The sequence below is a fragment of the Bos indicus x Bos taurus genome, chromosome 23 (genome assembly GCF_003369695.1).
Source record: "Bos indicus x Bos taurus breed Angus x Brahman F1 hybrid chromosome 23, Bos_hybrid_MaternalHap_v2.0, whole genome shotgun sequence".
NCBI classification, from domain to species: domain Eukaryota; kingdom Metazoa; phylum Chordata; class Mammalia; order Artiodactyla; family Bovidae; genus Bos; species Bos indicus x Bos taurus.
The window spans coordinates 27890344-27900996 of record NC_040098.1 but is presented as its reverse complement, the minus strand read 5'-3'; the positions used below and the strand labels follow the sequence as shown (position 1 = coordinate 27900996).

The 10653-nt window shown below is 36.4% G+C and overlaps 1 protein-coding gene across 1 annotated transcript in view; it reads right to left on the bottom strand.

Moving 5' to 3' along the window:
• Positions 1–1862: 1862 nt before the first annotated feature.
• Positions 1863–10653, bottom strand: part of TSBP1 (testis expressed basic protein 1) — a 67119-nt gene continuing 58328 nt past the window's right edge. Inside the window, exons 30-32 of the mRNA XM_027524479.1 lie at positions 9565–9585; positions 8758–8772; positions 1863–3589 (exon numbers count right to left, since the gene is read on the bottom strand). Coding sequence (XP_027380280.1) covers positions 1863–3589; positions 8758–8772; positions 9565–9585 — 1763 coding nt within the window. The remainder of the gene's footprint in view (positions 3590–8757; positions 8773–9564; positions 9586–10653) is intronic.

Here is a 10653-nt window from a genome sequence, read left to right as displayed (position 1 = left end):
AGATCCTCCTTCTGTCTTCCCATACCTTAATTTTCTTCTTCAACATAGTACAAGTAACAAGGTTAGTTCTTAGACCTGTGCTTTTGCTAGCTATATACTTTATCCTTTGGGGAGGTCATTTACTCTTAAGGCTTCAACTCTGACCTCTATTGGACTGGCTGCAGACCCCTCAAGTGACAAGTGTTATTGTTTGTCCCCTTAAACTCAATATATCTGTTATTCCCTTTCTGCTCCACAAATTAGCTCCTTGTTTGTTATTGTCTGCCACTGTGTTTCAGTAGTCATGGAGTCATCAATTATTTTGCTTTTCCTTACTCATAGTCAGTCATTATGAAGTAGTGATTCTTTTTGAGAAAATATGTCATATTTATCTCTTCTATTTATTCTCTATCATTTACTACTCCAAATACCCCTTAACTAGTTTTACTACCTATGATGTTTCTCCTCTTCAGTCTATTTAAGCATTGTTCTTTAAATGCAACCTTATTTACTTCTGAGCCACCAGGGAAGATCTGGGTTCGATCCCTGGGTCAGGAAGATCCCCTGGAGAAAGGAATGGCAACCCACTCCAGTATTCTTGCCTGGAGAATAACATGGACAGAAGAGCTTTGTGGCCTACAGTCCATGGGGTCGCAAAGAGTCAGACACAACTGAGCGACTAACACTTTCTAACATGACTAACACTTTATTTGCTTCACTGTCCTTCTCAAGGGAGAAGGCAATGTCACCCCACTCCAGTACTCTTGCCTGGAAAATCCCATGGATGGAGGAGCCTGGTAGGCTGCAGTCCATGGGGTCGCTAAGAGTCGGACACGACTGAGCGACTTCACTTTCACTTTCCACTTTCATGCATTGGAGAAGGAAATGGCAACCCACTCCAGTACTGTTGCCTGGAGAATCCCATGGACGGAGAAGCCTGGTAGACTGCAGTCCATGGGGTCGCAAAGAGTCGGACACGACTGAAGCGACTTAGTAGTAGTAGTAGTCCTTCTCAAACACTCAAAAGGCTTCTAGTTACCTAATGGATAAAGTATAAATTCCGGGTTTATTTTTAAAATCCCTTCAGAATCTTCTTCTAACCCTCCTTTTCAAAATTATACCACCAAATGCTTATGAGCCTGCTGCAACAATAAAATTTCCTACTTCCCCTGTAACATAACATGGCAGTCTTTAATCCCTTTGGTTTTCTTCTACTTGTTCTACTTCACTCAGCATCTCATCTCTCTTTTGAGATACATCATATACTACTTCTTTCTTCCTCATGAGGGTATCCCCTTCATCTTTCATCCAAAGAGGTTGCTAACTTGTATTATATTGTCCACATAAACTTCATTTTGATGCTTAGAGTTTACTTAAAAAAACTGTCACACATATACATACTATGTCATTGTATATGCTACAAGCTACTTGATTTGTAGGGACTCACATTTTTCTGTACACCCCTTATTGCTAGAACAGTGCCTTGCAAACAGATCCACCAGGAGGAATTGCTGGTTGATTGATTGGTCAGGCTATCACAAAGATAAAATATTTGTCAAAGGAAATTATTTTAATTTTTAAAATAGAAATGTTTTATTTCAGAAAGTATCCAGTCTTTATTGACTGAGTAAATCTAAGTATCAACTTATAACAGAGGTGGAAGTTGAGGTTTGTGACTGAAGGGGTCTAAAACTGTTGAAACTTCCGAATAGCAGAAACTCTGCAGATGTATAGTTTAAAGGCAATCTACTATGATACAGTTAAGTAATGGCTAGGATATGACTTGTATTTGGAGGACAGAAGTCATAATAATCAGTTGTCTTATGGGCCTTTTATTTACCACTGCTCTTCCTTTTTGTTGTACTTCACAAGCAAGGAAAGCTTTACTTGATTTTGCGCCTTTGTGAAGTTTCCACTTTTTTATCCTTGATTGTCAAGTTATTCTTTCCTTGAACTTTGTCCTTTTCTCCATGAACATTGTTTTTGGCATCATTTTCTTCTTTATCTTTCCCTGTATCTCTCTTTTCATTGTCTTGCTTTTCTTTGTCTTCTGAACTCTCCTTTTCTTGGGCCGTTTGTCCATTTGATATTCTGGTCTCACTCTTCTCTACTTGGGACCCCTGCCCTATTGGTATTCTGGTTTCACTCTTCTTTACTTGGGACCCCTGCCCTATTGGTATTCTGGTCTCATTCTTCTTTACTTGGGACCCTTGTCCTATTGGTATTCTGGTCTCACTCTTCTTTACTTGGGACCCCTGCCCTATTGGTATTCTGGTCTCATTCTTCTTTACTTGGGACCCCTGTCCTATTGGTATTCTGGTCTCATTCTTCTTTACTTGGGACCCCTGTCCTATTGGTATTCTGGTCTCACTCTTCTTTACTTGGGACCCTTGTCCTATTGGTATTCTGGTCTCACTCTTCTTTACTTGGGACCCCTGTCCTTTTAGTATTCTGGTCTCATTCTTCTTTACTTGGGACCCCTGCCCTATTGGTATTCTGGTCTCATTCTTCTTTACTTGGGACCCTTGTCCTATTGGTATTCTGGTCTCATTCTTCTTTACTTGGGACCCCTGTCCTTTTAGTATTCTGGTCTCACTCTTCTTTACTTGGGACCCTTGTCCTATTGGTATTCTGGTCTCACTCTTCTTTACTTTGGGCCCCTGTCCTTTTGGTATCTTGGCTTCACTTTCTTTTGTTTGGGCATCCTGTCCTTGTGGTATTTCAGCTTTACTTTTCTCTACTTGAGCTTCCTGTCCTTGTGGTACTTCGGCCTCACTCTTTTCTACTTGGGCGTCCTGTCCTTTTGGTATTTTGGATTCACTTTTCTCTACTTGGACTTCCTGTCCTTGTGATGCTTTGGTCTCACTCTTTTCCACTTTGACATCCTGTCCTTTTTGTATTTTGGCTTCACTTTTCTCTGCTTGGGCGTCCTGTCCTTGTGGTATTTCAACTTTACGTTCCTCTACTTGGGCTTCCTGTCCTTGTGGTACTTGGGCCTCACTCTTTTCTACTTGAACATCCTGTCCTTTTGGTATTTTGGCTTCACTTTTCTCTGCTTGGGTGTCCTGTCCTTGTGGTATTTGAAATTTATGTTCCTCTACTTGGGCTTCCTGTCCTTGTGGAACTTGGGCCTCACTCTTTTCTACTTGGGCTTCCTGTCCTTTTGGTATTTTGGCTTCACTTTTCTTTACTTGGGCTTCCTGTCCTTGTGCTGTTGCGGCCTCATTCTTCTCTACTTTGGCTTCCTGTCCTTGCTGTATTTCAGCCTCACTCTTCTCTACCTGGGCTGCTGCTTCTCTTGGCATTTTCATGTCTCTCACTTTTTCTTGGGATTCCTGTCTTTTCATTATCTCAGCATTACTGTCTTTTACCTTGACTTCCATTTCTATCTTACCTTTCTGCAACTCAGCATCTTGGAAATTGCTTAATTCTCTTTTGTGCTCTGCTATCACGACTTCATCAGAATCTGTAAATGAGATTTTTTTCTGTAGTTCTTCCTTGTTTTCTTCTCGGCTACTCTGAAACTTTGTAGTGCTTCCACTTTTTAGAATCTGGGCTTTGGAATCTGATTTTTTTATAAGTTCTCCATCCATGTAACCTGGAAATATAACTGAGCACACAACAAAAGTGCATGATTCAGATATCAAGTATTTTTGTTTTATTCCTACATAAAACTGACAAATGGAGATAACTTGTGGAGATAACTTGAGATTTTCCTCAAGATATAAAATGGTGAAACTCTACACATAAAATTATATAAATATTGATAACTTTCCAGACTTCTTTCAATAAATCAAAAGATTAATGGAAGAAAAGGTAAAATGTTTTCAAAATGAACTGGCATTTGTTCAATATATTGTGTCTAATAAATAATATTTGATAGCTAATGGAGGATGTATTCCAAAAAGAAATAGAAGTTAATTTTAGAAAAATTATAGAAAGCAATGATTGTTTCTTAAAATAGAAAGAAGAAATTCAAAATATGCTTTTCCTATTGAATAAAGCATATCTCATTAATATGCAAAAGTAATGCTAGTGCTGGCTGATAATTATTTAGTGCTTACCATATACCAGGCAGTAGTGTTCTGAGCATTTTGTATGTATTAACTCATTTAATCCTCACAAAAACCATATAGGGTAGATACTATTACTATCCCTATTTTACAGATTAATAAACTAAGGTACAGAATTTTTAAATGAATGTGAATATGGTCATGAAGTTAGTAGGTGGTGGAGCTGGGATTTGAACCTGAGTAGAAGAAGGCGATGGCACCCCACTCCAGTACTCTTGCCTGGAAAATCCCATGGATGGAGGAGCCTGGTAGGCTGCAATCCATGGGGTTGCGAAGAGTCAGACACTACTGAGTGACTTCCCTTTCACTTTTCACTTTCATGCGTTGGAGAAGGAAATAGCAACCCACTCCAGTGTTCTTGCCTGGAGAATCCCAGGGACGGGGCAGCCTGGTGGGCTGCTGTCTATGGGGCTGCACAGAGTTGGACAGGACTGAAGTGACTTAGCAGCAGCAGTCAGACTTCAAAGGTCAGTTTTAACCGATACCCTAGACACCTGCTAACGCATTATGCAAAAATTTCAAGTCCTTTTTTTCATGTACAGGTAAATCAACTCTGTTGTGTCTCAATTTCTGTGTGTTCTATAAACTTGAATTTGTTAGTTTTTGCCTTTTTTTTTTTTTGATGGTTTTATTCCCTGGATTAAGAAAAAACAGTATCTGTAGTACCAAGGAAAATTGTGTAGGTTCTTGCCATGAAGCAGAGGCATGCCTTGCTTTGAGCAAATCCAATATTTAATATTTAATGGCATAGAAAGAATACTGAATTTAAGACTTAAAAACATCCCTGTTACCTGGGTTTATTTGGGTAAATCAGTTAATCCCCAAAGACTTACTTTTTTTCATATTTAGTCTTTTCTGCCCACTTTGTTCAGCTGTTTAAGGATTCTAAACAGTGTTTAAGGAGCATGGCCTTTAGAGACAGACTGGTTTAAATCCGACTCCATACTTGACTAGCTGGGTGATCTTGGGGAAACTTTCTAATCTGTAAAATGAGAACAGGTACTTCACAGAAGTATAAGTAGCTACTTCACAGAAGTATAAGGAGTATTAAATATCAATACTATCTAAGTTAAGCAGTCAGTTCAGTGCATCAAACACAGTATGCAGTGAATAAATGTTAACTATTATTACTGCCACATGAGACAGACACGTTGTCTGTCTCTGTCTCTGATCTATCAAAACTCTCTGTGATCTATCAAGACATTCTTAGTTCCAACCAAATAATTTAGAGAAATGGTTAATTGCATTACAGAAAGATTTACTGCTTAAAATTTAACCTCAGTTTTTAATATAGGAAGCTCTTTGGTACATTTAGGGTTTGATGTTTGAAAAATTAATATATACAAAACTGAATTCTACTAGTTATAAATAAGTGAGATACTTGAATTAGGTAAGAAGGTAACTCTGAATCAAACTGGATATTGTAATTCAGTGTTTTCTGTTTGGTATTTTAAGACTTTGACACCAAGATAAATATAACATCAAGAACCCTGCAGTAATGCTTTTTGAGCCCTTTTGTATATTTTCTTCCCTAGTACTGCTCAGCAAGATATTAATATGGATATTTTATTCTAGAAAAACCCATTTCCAACTTTCTAATGAAAATCAGTGGTAATATATCTTAAGCATTTCTGTATTGAGAAAATCCAGAATATTTTGATTTTGACAGCACTACCAGAGGACACTTTGTTTGGGGGTGTGGTGTGGTAAAGAGCATGATTTTCTACTGAACCTTCTAATCTAAAATACCTCTTAGTTACTTCTAACAGTATCTTCATACCCTTGGTTATTTTAATATCTTTGCTATATATTTTCTACTTTAAAGTTAATTAACAGAAATAGATTTTCTAGGATTTATTTTTTAGAAAACTAGTTATCCCACAAAGTGAAATTTACCCCTATTTCAACTTTGAATTGCAGAAGTAAGCCACAGATAATTCTTTGATCAAATTCTAAGTTCGTCTCTCCCTTCTCCTAGATTTCTAGATGATACATAAATCTTTTCTTTCCTTTGAACCACATAATCTCCGTATTGTAAAAATTTGTAAGCCCTGGTTGAAAGTCCATTTATTGCAGGCAATAGCCTATACGACAAAATTATAGTATAATCAAAAGACTTAATTAAAATTTTAGTGATCATTGTATTCAAGCTGATTAAAAACTTTAAATTGGGTTAATTTTTGCGAAAGCTAAGTGATATCATGAAACAACTGTCACATTAATAATTCTAATTCTGTGATAGTTAAATAAGGTAGAAAATAGATCATGGGCTTTGTTGGATGTTAATCTTATTAGGTTTTTAATTTAGTGATCATTAGAGCACAATCAGATGTAGACTCTAAAAGATCTTTAAGTATTGGAGACATGAATCATAGTTCTCAGGCTTTGGGTTAAGTTTTGAAAGATCATATACTTATTAGTTGAAAATGGAGGTGAGAAAATAAACTCAGCTTGAGAGGATGATGAAGTTTTATGGGCTCATCTGTCTTAAATCTTTTTTTGAACTATGAATTAAATCTTAACTTCTTTGCACTGAAAATATCAACTGGGAAGAATATGTTTGAAATATTGTCAATAAGAACATATCTTTCACCAGGAAATAATTTAAAAGATTAAGCTGGCAATTAAGAAATATTCATTAAAAATGAATCCCCCTGCAATCCCTTCCCATAGCCCACTTTTCTTTTTGTTAGGAAAACATACACAGTATCATCACCTTCCCCATGTGGGGAGGGCATTTGAGAGCCACAGACACCTCAGGACTAGTCTGAATGTATGTTTCTTGTTCTGTGAATCAAAGGAAATTAATTGTCCCTTTCAATTTTACCTCCTTCCCCCACCCACAAACCCACCCTCCTTCTAAGTGTGAACTGAGAAAGAACAGTAAGCCTTAAATATGATTAAATATAAAGACATATTTTATGTTTACCAGTGGTTAGAAAGGTTTGAGAGACTTGAAATGTATCTCATGACATTTAAATATTGTTTCTTATGGTGACATTTTCCATAGTTTTAAGTTATTCTTCTGTTTTGTTTTATAAGATTTCATTGAAGAATTGAGCTCTTAGTTAAATAATGCTGATATAGACAAATCTGAATTTAAAAAAGTTAAAAGCTTAATCGATTTAAATGAGTTGTCTTCTATTTTTAAAAGGATTCTTTACACAATTATATAGCTTTTCTAGTAGGTATATGTTTGTGTTTAAAAATATCTGATTTGTAGATAAGGTTTCAGGTCTAATTACAAAAAAGACATTGGTGGTTCAGTATAGGAGGCAATGTGTTGATGTGGAAAAGGTGTGTACTTCGGAGACAATAAATCCTGGTTTTAGGTCCTGACATTGCTGTTTACAAATTCTTTTAACTTGGGCATGTCTGAACCATTTTCCTGATCTGTAAAGTGGGGGATAATAATAGCTGCCAGGCAGGGCTATAGTAGAAATAAGACATACTGTTTTTGAAAATGCCTAGCACACGCATGCATGCATGCTAAGTCGGTTCAGTCATGTCCGACTCTGTGCGACCCTGTATGGACTATATGGACTGCAGCCAGTCAGGCTCCCCTGTCCATGGATTCTCCAGGCAAGAATACTGGAGTGGGTTTCCATTTCCTTCTCTAGTGCCTAGCACAGTGCACAATATATAAGAGGTGATCAATACCTACTATATCTCTCAAAGTTAAAGTTATTTAGAAGGCAACAGGAAGTACATAAAATTTTGTTTTTAAGTAGTTTTCTTTTTATCAATGTGATTCAGTTGAACTTCACTTATAACTAAAATAGAGTTCTAAATTACCAGCAAAGAGCTAACAGAATTCATAAATCAGTCTTTCATTGTATTTTCCTGGGAGTCAGTAAGGAGATTCCTTTTCAGAGCCTAGAAGATGGCCAGATACTATAGTATCCTTTTAAAAATCTTAAATTTTTTTTCTATTTTCTTAGTCCATTATTTTTTTATTTGAAATAAGAGCTAGAGGGCAGATAAAATAGTCTGTCTTGGCTTTAGGAACATAGTATAAAAAATGCTAAAGTATTGTTTCAAAAATTGGTGTCATATATCTATGACATACGTTGGAGAAGACTCTTGAGAGTTCCTTGGACTGCAAGGAGATCAAACCAGTCAGTCCTAAAGGAAATCAATCCTGAATATTCATTGGAAGGACTGATGCTTAAGCTGAAGCTTCAATACTTTGGCCACCTGATGAGAAGAGCTGACTCATTAGAAAAGACCCTAATGCTGGGAAAGATTGAGGGCATCAGGAGAAGGGGATGACAGAGGATGAGATAGTTGGATGGTATCACTGACTCAATGGACATGAGTTTGAGCAAGCTCCAGGCATTGGTGATGGACTGGGAAGCCTGGCATGCTGCAGTCCATGGGGTTGCAAATAGTCAGACACGACTGAGCAGCTGAACTGTACTGATATATGACATAAAGCAAAATTTGTCTCCAGTGTGTTTTCCAGTGGTATTGATGAATAGCAATACCTACAACTTAGTAATCTATCACACCCTTTTGTGTAAACTTGATCTCTACAGCAACCTCTCCAAAAATAGTTGCTGAAAGTGTTGGAAAATTTTGGAGAATAGGGACATTTAAAATGACCTTGGAAGCACAAGACTATTTGGGGAGTAAAAACAATCAGGTCAGACAATAACTATAAATAATGTAAAACATCAAAGTTGTGAATAGATAATGAACTTACCCATAGGAGATAGTGCTAAAAATGAAACACAAAGGAAGTCAGTGGGAATTTTATAACTCAAGAAGAACCCAATTCTCAATGATACCCTTTGTTGGTTGTTGTTCAGTCCTAAGTCATGTCCGATTTTTTGTGACCCCATGGATGTTAGCATGCCGGGCTTCCCTGTCCTTCACTATCTTTGTTGGTGAATCCAGAAATAGGACTTCCAGGGAGTATAAAGCCCTCTGTTTCATACTCAGGAATCCTGGTGGCCAAAACTCCATATGCTACTCCATAAAGAAGTAACATTAGAGAGCCATTTAGTGGATTTGAATCTGTGGGTAAGTAATATTCTACCAAAATTCAAACAATTTCCCACCTTTCATTATTCTCTTACAAGTCAGATTTTTACCCACTTTACTTCAGTTTGAAAAATACGTATCATTAGTCAGTTATCAAAATCACCATCTTTTTCTGACATCTCTCATTATGTCAATCCTAGGTTTTGTTTTGTTTTTTTTTTAAGTAAAAATTATCTATTGCCAGATTTCAGCATGAAGAAAACAGACTCTTTTGTGACAGACTAGCTGGGAATATACATTGCCAATAATGTTTGGTAGTAAATAGTCAGAACCAACTATAAGACCATTGTATTTGGTGACAAAGAAAAAACAGAGAAAAGGAAATAAAAGTAAGAGAAAATCACTTATTTAAGAAATACTGATTACTCTAAGGTAGAAGAACGTGGAATACAAAAATATCTGGTAACAAAAACCCAAAGTATCTAGACACAGAAATGGGTAAGGAAAGGAAATGATCCAAACTTACTGACTTTTCCAGAACTGTCCACTGAAAGAGACAAAGATAAACACAGCAGTAGGTATTGGGTTTCCCTTCTTCAACCCTCAATCCTCTGCACTGGTTGCAGTCTGTGTCATGAACAATTAAGTTCTTTGAATTTAATTTAAACTTAATTCAAATTAAGTTTATTTGAATATGGAGAACCTTCTTTTCCCTTCCCCCTTCTCTTGGTCTGTTGTGATTAGCTGCTTTATTTAAAGATGTTTTAATGAATATATATATATAATCGACATACAACATTATACAAATTTGAAATATACATGTTAATTTGATATGTTTTATATATTGTAATATGACAGTCTTTGCAGGATCATTAGCAACTCTATCACATGACATAATGATCCTTTCTTTTTAGTGGTTGGAATTCTTATGTTGTAGTCTCTTAGAAAGTTTGACAGTTATAGTTTTGTTGTCTATATTTACTATACTGTGTATCAGATCTCCAGATCTTATTTACTACTTGTCGCAAGTTTGTATCCTTAAGCATCTCTCTATACTCACACCCCCAATTCCCTGGTAACCACCATTTTACTTCTGTTTTTTACTAGTTTGACTTTTTTAGATTCCACATATAAAGTACATGTAGTACTTTACTTCCTCTGTCTCTCACTTATCCACTTAGCATAATATACTCATGGTCCATCCATATTGTTGCAAATAGTGATATGTGATTTCTCATGACTGTGAATATTTCATTGTGTACATACAGTCATCCCTGAGTATCTGTGGGAGATATTTTATTCTTTGCACCCCCTGCCCAAATCCATGGAACTCAAGTTTCTTATTATAAAATGGTGTCATATTTGCATATAACCTATGAACATCCTCCTGTATACTTAAATCATCTCTAGATTTATTATAGTACCTAACACAGTGTAAATGCTGTGTAAGTAGTTGTTTGCATGTGGCTAATTCAAGTTTTGCTTTTTGGAAGTTTCTGGCATTTTTATTCCCAAATGTTTTCTATACATGGTTGGTTGAATACATAGATGCTGCACCCATGAATACAGAGGAATGATTGCATGGGACATCTTCTTTATTCATTCATCCATTGAT